A 20,167-nucleotide genomic window follows, 5' to 3' on the forward strand; every position below is an offset into this window, starting at 1 on the left:
AGACAAGAACAGAATTGAAGCTGGTTTTGGTTTCTTTCACTTCTACATTCTTGTGAACTCAAGAACTTCAGGATGACTGTAATTTGCCATCATCTCCATAACTCCTCAAGTGTACTTCGAATGAAGCATCTTCTCTGTTCTTGTCTTTCCCTGCTTGCATCCTGACTGCTGCCATATCTCATGTTTGATTAAATTTGCCTGCAGCTTTTTTAAAGCAATGAATGATGGGTCAATTTTGTGAGAAGGGATAGCAAAACTTACAATAATGTACCACTTAACAGTTTGTTAGTAACTTTATTTCAGAGTCCAGAACTATTTTCTATCTTTCAAGAATTTTTGTTTTCAAGAAGGGAATTACTTCAAGGTGACCTTCAAAGTTACTGTGTTCCTCTCACTATGTGCTAAAATTTCACATGAGTAGGATTTTGTAGCCACTTTCAGGGTGCTCTACCTGATATATCCGCACAGGCATTTTCTCTACAAAAAGTCCCTTTTTTTCTCCTTTTCGAACCAGCTTAGTCAAGATGGAGAGACGGTCACTGTTGGGCCTGTGGGGTCGAGGTGATGACTGGGGTGAAATTTCTGGTGACGACGGAGCAGATCTGAAATACATACAGGCTCAAGATGAATAATGAAATCCTATGACAAATCTACAGCTTAGGTTTAAAACACCAGTGCAGCCAGAATGAGCTTAAAGCAAATCTGATGACAGACGAAATATTTCTCGAGACTGTCAGTCGGCTTGAACTACTTACTGCAATAGTGACAGCAGCATGGAAATCATAAATGTACTAAACAACTGTTCATTAAGCAGCTTAAAAAACAAACTCAAACAACAGAGGGGTCAGCATGTTCCTTTCTCAAACAGGAACTATTGATTTCTTAGTTATGGAGAGAGGCCTAGGTACCAACACAAGAGAAACCTTTATGGATACAAGAGGAACTTACAGGGAGAGGTCCTCGGCTTCCTGACGCACGACACTCACTCGACTTTTCTTTGGTAGGACAGGAGAGTTCTGATCAGACACTCTCTGGTAAAACAGCATGTAGGCATTCCAGTAGCGCCTACGCACGTCAGGGTAGGGGTTGGCTGGGGGGAGAAAAGGCATCTGATGAAGGCCCTTGAAGGTTTAGCACCTTTTCCATTCCTACATGTAAGTAAAGCTACATGTGCAAGTAATATACACTGTGGCAGTATAAAGTAATTTGTCAGATCCAAACATCAGTCTATGATAGTGAATCACAAAAACATGAATTCTAAAATATTTCCAGGGAAGGTATATATATTTTAAAGGTATAACTATCTGAATTAAGAAACAAGTGGATATCGGAAATGTACTCAGAATAAATTCCTTAAGGTACTGAAAAGTTTAACAATATGATGCTACACCAGTTCTATGCATTTTCACTAGCTTTAAGTAAGGGTTGTTTAGTAGTTGGAGTTTTTTTAAGAAATATTTTAACAAGATGTCATTTTGCTTTTGAATCTCTGTTATTGAGTCTACAAAACGATGAACAACAGTGAATATGGTTCAATTCATATCAGGCCATATACAGATTTATGTCCTTCACTAAAGGGAAGACTTTAAGGAAAAACTGTTTCAGAAGGATTATTAGACAAAGTAACTCAAAGTAAATATAATGGACTGAGCTTTACTGCTACTGTAAATCAATCTGTACTTCTGCTTACATTGATCATAGACTTTAGGTCTATACTCTCCACCAAAACATTCATATTCCAAGGTTTCATCAGTCAAATCAAATTCTTCGACAACGGTGTCATTAAATTTGTACCACTTTCCTTTTCCACATCCTCTGTGATCAAAACAAAACAGAAACACAACAGAAACAAAGTTACTTCTTAGTTTAAAAAAAAAAAAAAAAAAAAAGAACCACCATGAGTACCCTAGAAATGACAAACCTGAACTCACATTTGTTTTGACAGGAAGTCGAGAGCTCAGTGCAATCTCTGTCAAAGTTACATTTAAAAAAAAAATCAAGCTTGATTAAAACTATGAGAAGCACATCACCTGCAACTGTGCGTCACAGGAAGCCCTCAAACTGCAAACAAGGTGCCTAAGAATTGCTGAGAATTTTGTATTACAGTGTCCCATATTGTTGTGTTATTGTCTCAACACTCACAATGCTGAGTGTTAAGAAAGAGAAGAGGGCTTCCAAAACAGCTCCAAATGGTTCACTACACCCTCCTAAAATGTCTTCAAACAGCTCTCAAACCTCCCATGTAAATCTTCCTGTCCATTACCTCCTGTCCTTTATGAAGGAGTAGTAGTGCCCTGCGTGTGCCTGGCCACTGTGAACAATCACACCAACGAGCTCGTAATTTTCTGTTGGGGCAACTTTCTTCCTTGGGGAGCCTCCACCTCCTTGGTCTGTGTTTCTACCATTGTCCCCCACTTCTGAGGACGAGTCCTGGCGAGCCATCCCTGACACAGTGTATGGTTCCATGTTCAGCATCCAGGGAAACTGTTTGAAGAGATTTTTCAGATTAACCAAGATGTTATACTGTATACACACTTAGTGCAATTTAATGACAATTGCATTAATACTTCCCACATTGGGAACACCAAAGGAAAACATGGAACTTCAACTTCTTATGCTTATGACACAGAAGTTAAATAACGAAAAGCCTTTAAGGAGGTTTTTTGGTCTTGCTTTCTGAAGGGAATTTTCCTGAGAATATAGCAGACAAGAAAAGCTCTAAGGAAAACCACTTGTTTTCTGTAGCATGATCATGTTGTAAGTGTACCACATACTCAAAATCTCCGTATCAAAATGTGGGGGAAAGAAGGAAAAATGAATGGGAAACATGAGAGTCCACTACACAAAGCAGTTGGTAACGGTACCATACAGAAAAGTTTTCTTACCCTGATTTGTTCATCATATTTAATAGAACGACCACTCTCCCAATCAAAGCCAAATCTCATCAGGTGAATCACCAATAGGCTTGGTAAGACCTTAATGCAGGTGCGCTTCACTGTAGTTCTCTTAAAAAGAAACAAGAATATCACCTCTATCTATACATCTCGGGCATTCTGGAACATCCTTCTATAGATGCACAGTGTATAATACAGCCACAGGAGGCAGAGTGTCCATAGAATGACTATAACGCATCTAAATATGTTAATTTGTGGAATATTTATACAGATTAAACAGAATATTTAATATTTACAGAATATTTATATTTATAGAATATTTTACTGTCCCTCCATCCCTCTAAAGGTTCACTCTACAACACCAGTTACCAGGAATGAATGTATAAATTCATGGAATTTAACCTTTTGATTATGTCTTCAATGCAGCAAGAGAAAGCAGTATCTAAGTGTGGCTTCCATGACCATGTATTGCTTAAGAAAATACCAAACTACAGCTTAATCTTCTTTCACATATATTAAGAATCATTACCTTTTCTTTGCACTTTTCACAGTAGTAAGCATTGCTTCCTTCCAGAACTTCTCCTCTAACAAACTGATCCAGTGATATTTCCAGGCTTTGACATGAAGTCACACCAAGGTTGAGAGCCATGAAGGCTTCCTCACGCTCATACCTAAATTCAAGAAGAAAAAACAGTCAAGACAGAGTAAAACCTACCCAACCTGCAGTAACGAGACATATGCTTAGGAAAAAATATTGCATTTGCCCCACAGCTATCACAGCTGTGATGCTCATAAGGGCATATGTCCACTTTTTCTAATGATATTTTGACTTACATATTTCAGTAGCTATAGGAGCACATAACTTGGTAACTAATGCACCAAATTTAACATTACCTGTGAGGACAGTCCTTGCAGATCTTCTGATCAGAGAAGATTCCTTGAAAAGTATTCTTAAATATTTGGTCTCTTCCTATTTTCTGTTGGAGATGTAAAGTTAGACGTCAGTTGGATATATTGTAGGGTGGAAGACCAAGAAATCAATAGGAATTTTAAACTTCTGAATACTGTGCAGATTATAAAATAAGCCAAATGGCTCTCTGCCTTCTTTTCTAAAGATCAAAGGAGAAAGAGAAAAAAAGGTACCAAGGAGATGCATATAAACCAGGAAAGAAAGTGCTGAGGTTTTTACCTTGAGGTACTCATCCATTTGATCTATAAGACTGGTGAAGAACTCATAAGCATCCTGCTGCTCTCTAACATAAAGTTCCTTATTCCACATCTTGAAAATCTACCATGAAATATAAACACATAAAAAGGTGGTTGTTCCTTATACATATCATTTTAAAAATGATTTTTTAAAAAGAAATCTGTTATTTTTACATGTTTTGACTTTTTGAAGTAAAACTTACTTTATCTCTAGAAAGTCTGCAATGAGAAATGCCTGAATAAATGTTTACTTTTTAAGATTAAGAGCTATTTATTCTGAACAAAAAGATGTAATACCTTCCAAAAGTTCTCAGGTACATAATACTGTAGCTTGCTTTCCATCAAATGACCAAAAAGAGATTGAACTTGATAAAACACATTGTCATCGGGATTGTCTGTATCATCATCAATGGAAAGCAAGGCCTAGAAGGAAACAAATAACCTTATTAAATTATTTCTTGGTAAAATTATTACTGTAAGTTGACACACAACACTACAACTTATAATTTATTGTATATATATATTTATATGTACACAGTTGATTTTTTTTTTTAAACAATTAATTTATAAATGGTGCTAAGATGAACTTGCACTTCAAGTGAGAGTAATTCCAAAAAGAGGAGTTTATTGGATCTTGAACCTATTACCTCTGGAAGACCAGGCTGCATATACAGCTGCTGGAAGACAGCATTCATGTAACAAGTAGCACCACCATTCTTCAGTCCCACAAATCCTGAAATGGAGCGACTATCCACTGGTGGAAGATACTAGAATGACAAACATATTTTTTTGTCCCAGTAAGTTATAAAAATCATGAAAGTCCAACAACATACAATAGCTTTTATAATCACTTTTATATCATAGAATCATAGAACAGGTTGAGTTGGAAGGGACCTTAAAGACCATCTAGTTCTAAACCCCTGCCATGGGCAGGGACACCTTCCACTAGACTAGGTTGCTCCAAGCCTCAGCCTGGCCTTGAACACTTCCAGGGATGTAGCATTCACAACTTCTCTGGACACCTTTTGCCAGTGCCTCACCATCCTCCCTGGGAAGAATTTCTTCCTAACATCTAATCCAAGCCTACTCTCTCTCAGTTTAAAACCCCTCCCTCTTGTATATGAGTTGTACAGAACAATTTAATGGAAAACCCAGAATATAAATTCTGAAAGATTGCAAGAGTGCTATATTTGGTAATTTAAATATTTAACACAATGCACACAACTATGGAAAATGGTCTAAAATGTAATAATGAATAAATAAAATTTGTGATCTTTAGGAAATATTTCTTTCTTATTCAGATAATAATGGACATAGACACACTGGAGTATTTGCTTCTGAGGAAGATCAAATGGGTCCACATTAATTCTTATCTGCTTACTGTCATTTAAAATCGAAGACCATGGAAATTTCATGAATGGAGCAGTAAAGTGAATCATGCACAGTACTCCAAACCATGCTAATAAAAATAAAAAAAGGCTTCTTGCTTACATCAAACTCCTTGGTAAGTGCAGGGTCACACTGATGGTGCATAGAAAGCAGTTCTTTTGTAATAAGCTGGAGGTTGGAGGGTGAGCTATCAGCCAGCATTACCAGCACCTCATAAGCAGCCAATCTGCTGTCTGCTGTACTGCACCTGGAAAGAAAACCACCTCTGAGATCTATTTGGTAGATGACTCAATTATTTCTAATTCCAGAAAACCACATTACTCAGAACAAGTGACAATTAATGTTCAAAAGGAACACTTGAAATAATAAAACACTCCTGAGGGACCAGAGTGTAATTATTTTCTTTCTTGGGGAAGTGGAATAGGGAAGAATCCGATCAGAAGGGTGGCAACAGGAACACCTGTTTAAACAAATGTCCTTTACTGACATGGATACACCTGATAACATTCACTAAGAAGGCAAAAAAGGTGCCCTAAGAGGAAGACACAGAATTGGTGGTATGTCTGAGGACAAGTAGACAGATACTCTCTCTCATGTAACACTGATGGAGATATAATGACTTATTTGCAGGGAGAGAAGCTTTGAAAGAGATAAACCAGATAACTCCCTTGCTACAAGAGATGACCTTAAGACCCAAGCTGAGCTAGACCACTACAAAACCCTTCCACTGAGTTCTTTTCAGTGGATCACTGAACACACCAGCCCTTTCTTCTAAAGGCCAAAGAAAAGGCTTTATTTACTTTAAGCAAACAAAGGAGCATGCTTGAGATGAACTGAAACGGAGCAAAGCCGGAGCAAAACACTAAGGTGTATCAAGTTCCATTCAGTTCTGAAGCTGCTAAATGCTCCACTGAAACCTTCTTTTGCGTGAGGTAGGAGGATATGCCTGATCCAACTCTAACACCAACTACTCAGTGTAACATAAGCAAACCAGCTGCAGCAGCTCAAAACTCCACAGGAGCTGATTTACCCACCCCTTCAGATACTGTATGGCCATAACAGAAGGAGATGTGATAGGAAGGAGAAATCCCACTCTTTTTTCTGGTTGATATATTCTGAGTTGTTATCAGCTACTCCGGTGAAAGGAGAATTGCTTGGTGTTAGTTTTTTACAAATTAGTAGAGAGAAGGGAAAAAGAAAATAGTTGACTCTGAGATTCACATTTACAAGGGGCTTGGGAAGTTAATTTCCTGCTCATGCTCCAATTTAGCCAACTTCCCAAGTGATGATGAGCTAAAGGAATACTCTCTGGACTCATGAAATCAGCACTCAGTTGTGCTTACAGTTCATCACTGACCCAACAAAGCACAGACTTTGAATTACAGAAAAGTAAAGATTTTGGGTCACACAAAAACTTACAAAAGTGCTATTTGGACATTTACGTAGGAAATATAGAGAATTGCTCCAACTTTGGTATAAAATCCTACTATCTGTAGCCTCAGCCTGGCATTTGCATTCATGAGATCTAGGACAAAACCCAACATAAAAAAAATTAAAATTTTACTTTGGATGGAAGTCTTGCTGACTGATTGCAGCACTGCCCGCTGGGGAATGGCTATTCAGAATAATCCTGGATGCTCGGAAGAGAAAATCATCCAACAATGGCTTAATCAAAGATGAACCTGTAACACAGCAACCCACATCTACTGTTAAAACACTTACCAACAAAAACATACCAAAATATTTTATCAAATGTCAAAAGTACTACCAAAATTACTCCTTATAGCTCTGTATCACTTGCAGTGATGTACTATCATGTCTCCACATGCACTGTCTACTGATCAAGTCATCTGTCAGTGCCATGCAGAATTCACATTAGTCTAGTCAATTCAGAGTAAATAGGAATACTTACCAACCATTTCCTTCTCTGCCCCACAAAGTGAAAGGAGAGTCTTGATGAGCCTCAGGTGTCCTGCTAAGAGGATGTTATCAGCTTCACTGGTCTCACACTCGGCTGTGCGGTTGGGTTCAAAATTGTCTAGCCAGGTGATCTCATCCTCTAACATGGCAGCTGGGCTTATCTTTAGCTGTTCCATTTCTGATGCTGCAAGACAAAAAGAAAATCTAAAAACATTAGCAGCTCTGGAAACATAGAATATAAATACAAAGAATTGTAAACAGTTTGATACTGGTCCAGTTTTGCCTCCAGTGCGTACAAAGCAAACCTTCCACCAAGGAACTTGGTTCATTTTCCAAAGGGAGTGAACTACTGCTACAACCCCATGCCAAGAACAGACCATGCCAGGCATTAACACAGGACCACTGGCAGGTCACGCCAAGCCCATGGTGTAGTAACCCCTCTGTGAAGGCAATTCTACATCCTGTCTACAGAAGGAAGACATGCTTGGAAGCCACAGTCAGAATGACAGATGTCTGCACATACTTACATGTCAGGTCATCCAGTAACTGACATCTCAGGTCAAAATATTCTGTACACTGGGACAAAAGTCTGAAAAAGGTACAAATAGAAAAAAAGGTTTAATTTCTGCATGCACATACTGCAACTTCAAAAAAATTCCTTCCCAACAGCTATTTATGACTATTATGAATAACATTTAATTCTTATTTCTTCCCTCACCTCATAACAATTTTAGTTAGTTATCAGATAACAATAAAACAATAACATGCTTTAACTTCTCAGTTACTCCTCTAGAAATTGCAGGGATATCTACCTTCAGCATTTGCAGAGTCCTAATCTCTTGTGCCTCAAGAGTATCCACAGAGCTACTCATTTCAAAATGTGATAGTTTTGCTTCCTCAAAAAACACACATCTGACTTACCTCTGGTTGATTCCTCTCATGATGCTGGTTGGTGACCAAAGAGGCAGTTGGGCCCCAAGAACAACACTCAGGAGAAACTGGTTTGGCTTTTGCACATCTGGGTGAGCTGATGTGTCTGTCTGACTAAGGGTGTACAACTGGTCACAGGCAACACGACGAATCTGAAACAGTGTTGTTGTCAAACAAAAAAAAAATACACTTCTGTCTTGTTAGAAAAATAACAGAAAAAACAGACATCGAAAAGCTTATGAAAACCACACTGTTGGCTCTGCATCCACTAGCTAGAGTTTCTCCATTTATAGGGATTTAGCAATCCATGTTCATCTCTGAGTAAAAAGCTCTGATGCTTTATTAAACACAAATTATAAATTCAGATAAGGGGGAAAGATGCAATAACTTCATGCAAAATAGATGACATATAATGAAATGAAGTAAGCATGAAAATCTCTAGATTTTAGAATACCCAGAATAATCTTAAACCAGAAAAAATGAATTTTAGCAGGGCTCTAACACTTGGAATAATTTTTCAAAAGCTCAGAAGGGTTCATTAAATCACACCCAAATCTTTTGAGATGAAAGTTATTTGAAACTTTCCCTAAGGTACTAGTTTTACAGAACTTGCCTAACCAAAAGGAGAATATTTTCTTTAGACTATCCACACCATAGCTCTGTGCACCTCACAAATGCAACGAGCTTAAAGAATGTAATACTATGCATTTTTTATCAAAACAGCACTAGATACTGCAATTACTAAAAATTATACAAAGGTTATTCATTCAAACACATAACTGCGGGAATGTTTGTAATGAACATTTTTATGTTCAGATCATATGAAATTATGAGCACACACATTTCAGAAGTAACACGTAAAAAGTTTTCAGAAAAAGACTCTCACCTCAGCACTTGGTGATCCAAGAAGTATATCAATGATGAAATCAGCAACACAAGGCAAGTTGTAAAAAGATCCTAGAAGAGAAAAGTACCAGGATGTCTTAATAAAAGTCACATATTAAAATAATCAGCTACAATCTCACGTTAAAATACCATTAGACCCAGAGGACATCCTCCCACCAACACTGAAGAGCAGTAATGGCTATTTGCATATTTCCCCATCTCCTTCCCTCACCACAGACTGCCACCAAGATATAACAGCATTTTCCTCCACCACTGGTGTTTACACTTCCTGTACACAAAGACTCAAGTACTAGACACTAGCTATGCAAACAGCAGCACTTACAGAATTATATACTTCAAAGGCAGTGCAAATGTTTGTATATTGGCAGTCAGTCAGCTTTCCCAAAGCATTTTGCTAAGGCACAGCACAACAAGCTTTGTTTCAAAAAAATCCCTGTACTTTTTAATGAAATTTTGTGTTCTTAATTTGAGCTGTCTCAGCTAACAAAGCTACAGGTTTCTAACTACTTTTTCTGTACTTGACTTTTACTTGCCCAAAAGCCTTCCCCCACCTGACTTACACTCCAAATAGCAAATAATCCAATCCTCTTTCATACCTAGCTGCTGACTGCGTAGCTGAAGGCAGGTTACTAAGAGAGACAAGGCCTCTCCAGCAATCAGAGCATCTTTGGTGGACACAGACTGCTGCCTCACACAGATCCCAGCGTGCAGTGCAGTTGGCTCTCCTTCGCTTCCTGAACTGCAGTTACTCCCTGCATTAAGAAATGAACAAGTGCATTTTTTCAGATGTTTTCAGTTTTTGGTCAGTTTTCCACAATCCTAAAAACCTTCTCCAAATGCAACATGAAAGTAGAACATTTTGATCAGACTTGTATAATTCAGTGATACAATATCTTGAGTCGGAAGGGACACAAGAGAATCATCAAATGATCATCCACTGAATTCAGTTTCAAGCTTCCAGAGTGTTCAATTAAGATTAAACCAAATGCTTTCTTTAGATTGGTTTAGAGACACAGTTAACCTACCTGAGCTGCTAAGTCTGTTTCGAATCCCAGCAGGAAACAGAGTGTTGCTCTCTTTTATTGGCTGACTACTTCCCACGAGGTCGAGGCGTCCTGCAGCAGCAGCCCAAGAGAGGCGCATGAAGCAAGCCACTGTGGAAGTGAAATCATTCACCTCCATAGTCTGCAAGAACAAGAAACAGCAGTTACTTCTGTGATATTCAACAGCCTTTGTTAACCACAGGGATAAGAGGAATGTATCGTCTGCATCATGTCAAATTGATGTTTGAATTTGTTTTCCTCTGTCTTCCCTAAGCAAGCTCAAGGATACTTTTTGTTCCCAAGGAGAGATTAGTATTGCTCCTTCCCATTTGGGAAGCATTGCCCAAGAACCTAACATAGCACACTCGTCGCGTTAGCTGTGAAGTTTCTTTCAACTAGACTCAACTTTTTACTGGTTTTTCAAGTAACATTTTCTTAAGGTATTGAAAATAAAAATTTCCTTTTTCCCCAGGGTACCATCAAGCAAATTTAATTTTTAATGAGTTATTTGAAACAAAAGAACTTATCCAATTCTTTTTAATTCAAAGCATCGTGGACTATGAACCATAAGTTCAAGCAGGAACTTTGTCCTTTCTATTCACAGAAAATTACCAGGGTTAAGATCTTGGACTTCAGTGTTATTGAAAAAAAACAAGTAAGATTTCTGTGCAGAACTATTTCTGGTAAGCATTTTCAGAATACTGTTCCCCTTTTACTGCCAAAATAATTTATGAGAGTATGTTAAAATTCAGATCAAGACCATAAGAGAGACTGATGGTCAAGATTTTCAGAGGCTTTTAAAGGGAGCCTGGGCAAGAACCTGTAGAAAAGGCAAGAGTTACACAGCTGTCACTGGATATGACACTGCTACGTCACCACAAACATCAAACACCTCCTTACCTGGATGGCAACTCTTGCTGCTGGTATGATTTCTTCTACCCTAATGGAGGATCTATCAGACACGGAGAGCTGTCGGTAGGATGACTTCTCAGGTGTTCCACAGATGGACATCTGCCTACTTGCTTGTCGGCTGACATTACGAAAGGGGCGTGAGGACAATGCTTCTACCCCATCCTTAATGAAATCCTCATCCAGTAAGGTAGGCATTGTCTGGCCAACAAGCAAGAACCTACATTCAAAGAGCAAAAACATCAGGCTTATTTCTGAATGTTCATGGTAAGTGAATGAAACAGAACTCAAAGTACCATTTAATCTTAAATATTACATGCTGCATGCTAAAAGCCAAGAAAGCAGCACTTTCTCTAATGAAAGGCAATTACATACCTTGCAAGCTGCAGGCAGATGGAATAGACTCCTTGTCTTGTTTCATAGTCTACCTCTGATGGGATGGAATCTCTCTGCATCACATTCACCACCAAACTTAAAAACAAATCAATAAGACAGACTCCATTTGGAAATGTTTTACATTAGGAGAGAGCTGCAAATAATTTATCTCTATCCTTCCCTCCACCCATTCAGTCAGCTGCGTGCCAGTTCAAACTGACAAACTGGCATCTTTGGATGACCAACATCTTAATTTTCCCTGTTGGAAAATGCTTCAGGAACCATGGGGCAGAGAAGAGTGGTGGGTAGAATTACTAAGAGCAATGTACACTTGACAACTCTCACACAATCAGTATTGTCACGCTGTGCCTCATCTCTTATCTGAAGGGTTTGAATTTTGTAGACTGTAATTACAAATTTAATTTGGTTCCCACTGCATGATCTCTGCTCTGACTGCTTAAAATGTCCACTGGTATTTACACAGGACAGTGTAACGTACATGCCTGCAAACGTGAAGTGAAACACCTAGATGTCACTAAACTATCCAAATATCAACAACTATTTGGAAGCTCCACTTCACAAGCTTATTTGCGCCTATCTTGATTTTGAGGTTTAACATGTATTCTGTGACATTACTACGATAGCCACAGTAGCTTTTCAGACATTGGATAATGAAAAAAACAGCCTTGAGTGGATTTTTTTTCTCTGAAAAAGAAGTTGACAGGTGTATTGGTGTGCTAAAGTGTGGAAATCAGAAGCCACACAGAATTGCTAACTAAATAAAGCATTATAAATTGAGTCAAGGTTTTGAAATCTAACCTCAAACCTCCTGCTCTGAGGAAGTTTTCACAGAAAGACTTGGCACAGTTTCTTGCCATTTCATCATCTGCAGTTGGCATCAGCTTGGAGCTCAGAACCTGCAACAAATGAATAAATAAGTGTATGTACACCACCACCACCACCACTCCTAGTGTTCTCACGTGCTGAAGGTTAAAAGTACTACAGAAAAAAATCCAGCACAAATGAAGCAATTAATAATACACTCAGATAAAGCTGCAGTCAGTAAAGAGAAATCATTAAAATATTCAGGATAAGTATGGGCATTGCAGATATTTATTCTATATCAAAGACCATTTGGTTCTCATTACAGTTTATTGTTAGGGGAAAGGATGAATTACATACTCTAGCCCATGGAATATTCTTTTCTGGTTCACCTGGTGCTCCTTAAAAGCCCAAATTCTTCCTGTTTCTAGGTTTTCAATTGACAGTATCCCATAAACCCCCTACAGATGGTTTACTTCTTGATTCATGCCTTTTGAAACATAATTGTATTGCTATTACTCAGGGGGTTCTTTGTAAAAGATGGCTCAGGTAATTCTAGAGGCCTTATGAACAACACCTCCCGTTTTAAATCATTATTAAACTTCACAGAGTGCAATTATGTTCAGAAGCGTGGCCACAAAGAAAGTTTGTGTGTCAGATCTCACTTGCATTTATAATCAATTTCACTTCACTTTACATAAAGAAAAAAACAAACACCCAAAAACCCCAGCCCCTCCCCAAAATCCCAGACACTCCTCAGAAGTTATTTACTTTCTTTGAAAGACTCTCTGACATGTAGAGTCAACAGTGCTGCACGTGGGCAAACAAAACACATCTTTTCCAGGTTCACAGGTCAGAAAAACAGTTTAAGAGTTCCAGGCATGAAATCTTATCACAACATTACATGATATGACCCTGAACATCTGCAATATTCAATTTTCATCTCTTTCATATGTTCTGCAAATTTCCTGTGCACATTTTTTCAGAAAGTAGTTCAGACTGGCTCCCATATTTTCAACAGATCACCAGCTGAGAGGATAAAGAAGCACATCCTTTTTTTGACAGAAATCATCTTCCAATTGGCTTGACTGGACTTGAGGAACAAGTCCACTCATATAATCTACACATCTAAACCAATTTACTACTTCTCATCCCTTGCCAGAAAAGCAAGTAATTTATTACTTGCTTTTATTATTTTCTCTGGCACAGAAGCAGAAGATAACTGTCTTCATACTGCAGTATAACCTGCCAGTTGAACAAGACACCCTTGCTGTGATATGTTAAACGATTTGCTTTGAGTTGTAGAACTTGTCAACATATTTCAAAGACATAATCAAATATTTCTCATTCCAGCTGTACAGAAAAGGGGGAATCCTAATGCAGGGGGTGAGATAACAGTGTAGGAAGATGAAGAGCTAACATTAGACTGTGGAAACCCAAAGGAAAGTAACTACAAGGAAATTCCTACAGTAATTTTGGCACATCCTGGGAACAGAAGAGAATAATTTCGTCTACTGTTTTGGAAGCAGCTGGCAATTGATCCTCCAAGCTCAAGTTGCTCAAACCAGATTTGTAATAGGTCTTTATAAACAGTGGGACCTGTGAGAAGAACTACAGACTGTCTAGTTCTTAACATGCAGAATATCGTGTCTTAACAGTGACAACAGCTTAACTCCTATCCCCTTTAAAATCCACGCACTGAACACTTGGAGAGAGGTTTTTACTAGGTCCAATCTAGCTTTTTGGCTAAAGAATTTAGGAAAATGTTTAGGGGTAAAAAAGTAATATGTATTCCACTCACTCTACATAGTTAAAACAGGCCAGACGCTTCTCAGTAAAAGCTCTGATCATCTGGATAGTGACATTTATTCCCAGTAAATATACTCCTCCTTAGCCTCTCCTTAGAATATGGCAGACTGATACAGCACTGAAGTTAGCATCATTTTTCTTACAAATTGAATCAAGCAAAACCAGCAAAACCAATCAAACTCAAAAATTAATGGGATTGGTTGTTTCAGGGACAACTTATATATACTTCTATATATATATCTTCATACATACACACACACACTAAAAATCAGATATTCAGAGTTCTGGAGATTCAAGCAGGAATTTCTCAAAACCAGTAATGATTTTGTTATTTCTTTGCTCCTCTCCACTTACTCCAAAACACTCCTTCCACCTTGCAAATCACAGAAAGAGGGAACTGCTTTCTCAGCAAAGTCTCCAAAGGGAACTTTTTAGCTCTTTCGTTCGGTGGCATTTTGCATTTTATATAGTGACCCCATCACAGTGGACTTCTGCCCAAGAAACTTAGAAATACTTAAATCTCAGTGCTCAGAACCACAAGTAGAAGGAAGCAAATTTGTTTTCTTACCTCCAAATTGTAGAGCACTCTAAAGGTGGACATGCCTGGAGCAAAAGATCTGAAAAGACTTTCTAATATTGAACTAGCACTGGGCTGATGTTGGTGTTTTGAAGACAAGGATGGTGATTTTGAGGACTGAGAACTGGATTCTGACAGCAGTGTTTTCTAGAGGGAAAAAGCCACAGAAGAAGTATTTTGAGACTCCTGTGTTTTGCTGTAACTGGCAATACATTTCCTATAATCCCTGTAATAACCCTCTCACCTCTGGCTGCTTGGAAATAAGTCAATAATCCTTAATGTGAGCATTATTTTGCAGTAGAGTTTCAAACCCTTTGTGCATTATAATCTGACAGGGAATTTAAGAAACCTGGTAGAAAAAAATTCCTTTCTGTGAAGCTCATCAAGATTAGTTATCGTTTAATCCATACCTTCCTTCCCAGGGAATCAAGCTGATCAAGAGCCTCCTGAATAGCTGGGTCAGTGGGAATCAAGAGCAGGAGTTTCCTCACTCGCAGTGTTATCCTGAAAAGTTATCAGAAGTTACACTTGCACAAAACAGGAGCTCAGCCATGCTGTGGCCTGGTGGATGCCTGCACACTGCAAAGTAAGGAGCTCTTCAAACTGTGCAGTGTGAGCAATTCTTCAGTATTTAGTAACCGTTTAATCTGCTTACCTTGGCTCCTCTAGATTGGCAAGTTGGTAAAGCATATCAAACACATTACACACGAGAGCCATGACTACTCCAGGGAGAGATTTCTCCTGAGAATTAAGCAGAAATACAAAGGTCTTTTTCTCCCTTCTCAATTACAAGTAAATTTAAGACAGCTCCTCACTGAAGCAAATGACCCAGATGCCAACCTGCCCCACAGAAATCCCAGCTACTTTCTAGGCTCAGAAAACATTTGAATTTTTACACTACCCCATATCTCTTTTAACAGTCAAGTTTTGGAATCAACTGTTAGTTAGGGTTGACAAACAAAATACAAAGTAGACCAGGAGTGGTCTCAACATGCTAGTTGATGCTTCTTAGTTTATTTTCATACTATGGCTTTATTAATACTGAAAATCTGGAAATCTCTACCCTTGACAAATACACAGTCTCAAAATTGGACGGGTCTTGTTTATTTAGAAGACCCTGCAGAGGCGAATAAACACCAAACAGGCTACAATAGGTGACAGAATACAGATTATAAAGGTTGCATGCATAAGGGCAACTGTGTATTTAGATGATTTGTTTCAATTGCAGTTTGAAAGCAAAACCACATTACTAAAGACTGGATACTCAGCTGATGTGAACAATTTCTGTCTCACCTTACTGGAACTCCTACAGTCTCCCCCCAACTATTTCCCTTTCAGGCACAATCTGAGGGAAGGCTTCAGACTACTATGCTGTACCTGTTCCATTGCATATGATGAACTAAACACACTGCTGCTGTTGCTGGAACTGGTTGACGAATCTGCAGAGCTCCCTGATGGAGTCCCACTTCCTGATGTTTTTACTGTAAGGATTTGTTCATCAGAGAAGCCCAGCTGGTGGAGTAGTTTCTGATCTTTGTTTACTGTTAACTGTAAGAAAATATTTACCATTTAGTTCTGGAAAAGACTCAATTTCATAAAGAACGGGAATTCTTTGTAGTTAACATACCAGGCTGTCATTGGCAAATATCTGTATATTATCCACAGGTGAATTCAGCATCTTTGCTATCTTCCACCTGACGCTCCCTACAGTTTCATTGCTATGAGCCTGTAAAATTAAACAACACTGGATCAGTAAGTCTGTTCAAGCAGTAAATGCCAAGAGAATAGAATACAAATCTTCCATTAAAGTCTTCCTGGTCCTCTGCATAGGGTATTGTCTATAAAGGTATTGTCTATAGGAGAACGACAGGGTAGGACAGCAGAGAAATGCTCCAACACCCACACTAAGCCAACAACTTATTTTTCCCACCCCAGAATGACGATCAAAATACATTTAGTCTACAGATGCTTCCATATACAGACTTTTAACATTTTCAAGTAGAGTTTTCAAGTCTGGAGTCCTTGTAAACATCTTTCTCTGTTCAGTTGAGGCATAAAAACCCCCACGAGTAGCTACATGACCAAAAGCCTTCAAGAGTATCTACATGATTAACACACATCACCCTGTGCACACCCACCTCTATGGTGAAGGTATCTTTGGTAGACTCGTACGTAACATTAAGTGTTAAAAGATGTCCATGGAAAGAGGCACCATGAGGTAGAATAGTTCGGGGAACTGAGTAAAGGTCCTACGGGAAGAAAAGGATCACAGTAAATGTCACCCTAGAAAACAAAGACATTTCTGTGATAGTAGGTACCTAGGGTTGAATATGTTTAAATAACTTTTACTGTTTTTAATGATACTGAAAGTTGTGTTCTTAGCCCTGCCTCGTAAGAAATTACACATCTTACCTCTATTGTTATCACGTAACGCTCTGCCAACAGCAGCAGTCTCTCAATTATTACAAGTTTAGTTGACCTAAAGATAAACATTGAAAACAAGAGTAACTTGTCTCAGAGATTAATTTTCAACGCCCACGGGTAACTACCATGAATTGCCTGTTTTAAAACATAACTCCTTAAACTTGGAGTTAATTCAGTAGAAATTAACTAGGAAAACAGGCCAAGAAACTTGTATTATACTGTTTGAGATATTTCCAGCTTCGTAAGCAGCTTCATGTTTCTAAAGGATCCACCCTATGCTTATGCATTTAATATACACACATATTTAGGTATGCCTAAGTTTACCTAGAGGTTGAAAAACCATCCTTTTTCTCTTCTTATTTAAAAACAACCCAAACCAAACCAACTGCCCCAGAAATACTACGTGACTAATAGGCTGTTAAATAGCCTGTGGGTTTTTTGTTTTGGTTGGTTGGTTTTGGGGGGCTGGAGGCAGGGTATTTTTTTTGGGGGGGAGTTTTTTTTTTGTTTTGCTTTGTTTTTGTTTGTTTGTTTGATTTGTTTTGGTTTTATTTGTTTCTTGGTTTGTTTTTTTTTAAACACAGGTTTTTCAACCTGTAATTGGAATATTGTAATTGGAATATTCAACTGAGAAACCACCAGAATATCCAACTACCAACTATTAAGAACTTTAATTAGCACTCAAAAATCATTCTTGGAGAGGCATGCCTACCTGTAAGGAGACTGAACTGAGGTTGCCACTGTAGGCATAGCAGTTGCTGTAAGCATTTTTGTAGCTCTTGTCACAGCATGTGTTAATGTTGGACCGCCAAGTGCAGAGCTGGCTGCCTACAACACAAAGCACAAGTGCTGCTTTACATGGACAATCAGTATGTCCTGGAAAGCTAAGAGGACAAAAAAATATTTGTGGAAAGAAATTTTTTCTTTACATAGAATTATCACGGACAACTATTCTTATTCTAAGATTCAAAACCAAAAAGATGTTGGAACAAGAACACTTAAAATTTGTCCTTTACCTCTAATCGTGTGTAGCAATCAGCAATGAATTTCTTGTGCAGTGATACAGAATCCTAAAGATAAAATGTACAAATTAATTAGATCTTAAAGCAAAATCATGGGAATTACACATAAACTGAGAGAATGTCAAAAATTACACATTTGAACATGCAGAATATCAAGGCTCTATGAATGTCAAAGCATTTTCAGGTACACATATATGCCTACCTTTTTCAGTCTAGGAGTTAGATTAATATAGCTGTAATTTATTATCAATTGAATAGCTTCATTGGCAATTTCTTCATCAGGTGACTCCATTGCAATCTTCCAAATGAAATCCATTCCTATTAATTCCAGTTTTTCTACACTCTACACAAAAAAGAACAACAGTAAAACATGACTGTATTTCTTACACAATCATGAGTTGCATCATAGGGACAAAACAGTCTTCCATCTGCTGGAAAAGCATCTTTTGACTGAAACAATTTTCTTTTCCAACATGCTGCCAAATTTTGGCACAGTGCAAAGTGGAATCAACAGCTGCACTTCTGTATACTTATATGAGAAAAAAAAAATGGTTTACCAGTGGATAAACAAGTTCCAAAGAACAATCTCAGTCAAACAATTGAAAAATTAAAAAGTTTAAAGATGTGGAGAAATTTAATCTAGAATGGAATTTGTTTCAAAAACGTCAACACGGTAACTAACCACAAAATAAACCATCACAAAATCTGCTATAATACTTGGTAAAAAATTCTGTATTTGAAGTAGGTTCTCTGTGATAAAAATCTAAAATGCCTATGGAAAACTACTTAATATATAACCATTAATTTAACAAAGACATTGAAGGATCAGAGTTAAAAATTATAGCAGGTTTGAATTTGAATGTGGTAAGCCTAACTCTTATGCGAAGAAGAAAAATAGAAAAGAATTTTAAAAAAGAGTATTTCCATGCTAGGGAGAAGCAAAAAACACACACTAGGATTCAGAATTATTATAAAAAAGTAGTTAACTCATCCCTCCCTCCAAAGTTTTAAAAGCCACAAACCAGCTTCCAGGTACCAATTGCTGAATTTTAACTGTTGAAATTAACTGTCAAGTTTCAGTTTCAGAATTTAATAATGTTCATGCTAGGACAATCTACATATTAATACAAACATGACCATGTCAAACAGCTGCTCAACAATCCTTGTCTCACCATCTCCCATCCCCAAGAGGCCACAGGTTGTACACAACAACAAACTTGCTAGAACACTCACCAGCTGAGTTCCTTGCCTCTTCAGTCGATGGTCACAAAGGTTCACATTTTCAAAGAAAGTCTTAAATAAACTAAAACCTGAAAGTGAAAAAAAGGTGCAGCTTTTTATTTGGGTCAAGTTTAGCTTCCATGCTTTTTAAAAAAAGTTCAGATAAATACAGGAGATGAACTTTTCCCTCTACAAGTACTAAACCTCAAAATTATAGAAAAAGACTCCTCTATTATATTGATTTATAGAACTAGTCAGGTGTTTAAATAGAAGGCTAAGGAAGCAAATTTCTGGTATATATTTCAAAACCAATCTGTAGGTCCTTTACAATTCAAAATATTCTGTGATTCTGTTGACCAAAGCCATTTTCTTACCATTCATAGTAATTTCATATGATTCCAGTTTAAGAATTTTCTCTTTGAAGAGCTGTTGCTGTACATCACTCTCCAGATCATGTTGTCCTTTCGTAAACCACTCAAAGCACATCTGTGAGTGAAAGGAGATGTATTTTTACCCATCATGTCAAATATTTTAGTTTTATACAGTAAACTATGTCAGATATCATAGTAACTCATCATCTTACAGAAGTTTTATCTACAGCAAGAGGTTCAAAATCTCATCTCCTGGTAACTTCACATATTACACAAGTTATCTTGCAGCATTAGGGAACTTCATAGTCATCTTTCATCCAAATAATGCTGAATGTCTCTTATGAGTGCA

At 37.8% G+C, this 20,167-nt stretch overlaps 1 protein-coding gene across 3 annotated transcripts in view; it reads right to left on the reverse strand.

Moving 5' to 3' along the window:
• The window catches only part of USP24 (ubiquitin specific peptidase 24), a 62,347-nt gene that overhangs the window by 13,740 nt on the left and 28,440 nt on the right, over positions 1-20,167 (reverse strand). For all 3 annotated transcript variants that reach the window (XR_007627704.1, XM_050306644.1, XM_050306645.1), the window contains 33 exons: positions 19,822-19,933; positions 19,460-19,536; positions 18,429-18,569; positions 18,221-18,274; positions 17,917-18,032; positions 17,193-17,259; positions 16,919-17,029; positions 16,408-16,506; positions 16,158-16,328; positions 15,436-15,521; positions 15,191-15,284; positions 14,772-14,927; positions 12,392-12,489; positions 11,573-11,668; positions 11,189-11,417; positions 10,271-10,430; positions 9,842-9,997; positions 9,226-9,296; positions 8,331-8,491; positions 7,937-7,998; positions 7,402-7,593; positions 7,054-7,171; positions 5,592-5,736; positions 4,748-4,867; positions 4,398-4,523; positions 4,084-4,182; positions 3,789-3,871; positions 3,424-3,565; positions 2,886-3,005; positions 2,264-2,484; positions 1,691-1,815; positions 949-1,090; positions 452-602 (listed from right to left, as the gene is read on the reverse strand). Coding sequence is in view for 2 of the 3 variants with exons in the window: in XM_050306644.1 (XP_050162601.1) it covers positions 452-602; positions 949-1,090; positions 1,691-1,815; positions 2,264-2,484; positions 2,886-3,005; positions 3,424-3,565; positions 3,789-3,871; positions 4,084-4,182; positions 4,398-4,523; positions 4,748-4,867; positions 5,592-5,736; positions 7,054-7,171; positions 7,402-7,593; positions 7,937-7,998; positions 8,331-8,491; positions 9,226-9,296; positions 9,842-9,997; positions 10,271-10,430; positions 11,189-11,417; positions 11,573-11,668; positions 12,392-12,489; positions 14,772-14,927; positions 15,191-15,284; positions 15,436-15,521; positions 16,158-16,328; positions 16,408-16,506; positions 16,919-17,029; positions 17,193-17,259; positions 17,917-18,032; positions 18,221-18,274; positions 18,429-18,569; positions 19,460-19,536; positions 19,822-19,933 (4,101 nt within the window). In the remaining variant the exon portion in view is untranslated. The remainder of the gene's footprint in view (positions 1-451; positions 603-948; positions 1,091-1,690; positions 1,816-2,263; positions 2,485-2,885; positions 3,006-3,423; positions 3,566-3,788; positions 3,872-4,083; positions 4,183-4,397; positions 4,524-4,747; positions 4,868-5,591; positions 5,737-7,053; positions 7,172-7,401; positions 7,594-7,936; positions 7,999-8,330; positions 8,492-9,225; positions 9,297-9,841; positions 9,998-10,270; positions 10,431-11,188; positions 11,418-11,572; positions 11,669-12,391; positions 12,490-14,771; positions 14,928-15,190; positions 15,285-15,435; positions 15,522-16,157; positions 16,329-16,407; positions 16,507-16,918; positions 17,030-17,192; positions 17,260-17,916; positions 18,033-18,220; positions 18,275-18,428; positions 18,570-19,459; positions 19,537-19,821; positions 19,934-20,167) is intronic.

This window comes from Myiozetetes cayanensis, unplaced genomic scaffold (genome assembly GCF_022539395.1).
Source record: "Myiozetetes cayanensis isolate MyiCay16 unplaced genomic scaffold, myiCay2020 scf12, whole genome shotgun sequence".
NCBI classification, from domain to species: domain Eukaryota; kingdom Metazoa; phylum Chordata; class Aves; order Passeriformes; family Tyrannidae; genus Myiozetetes; species Myiozetetes cayanensis.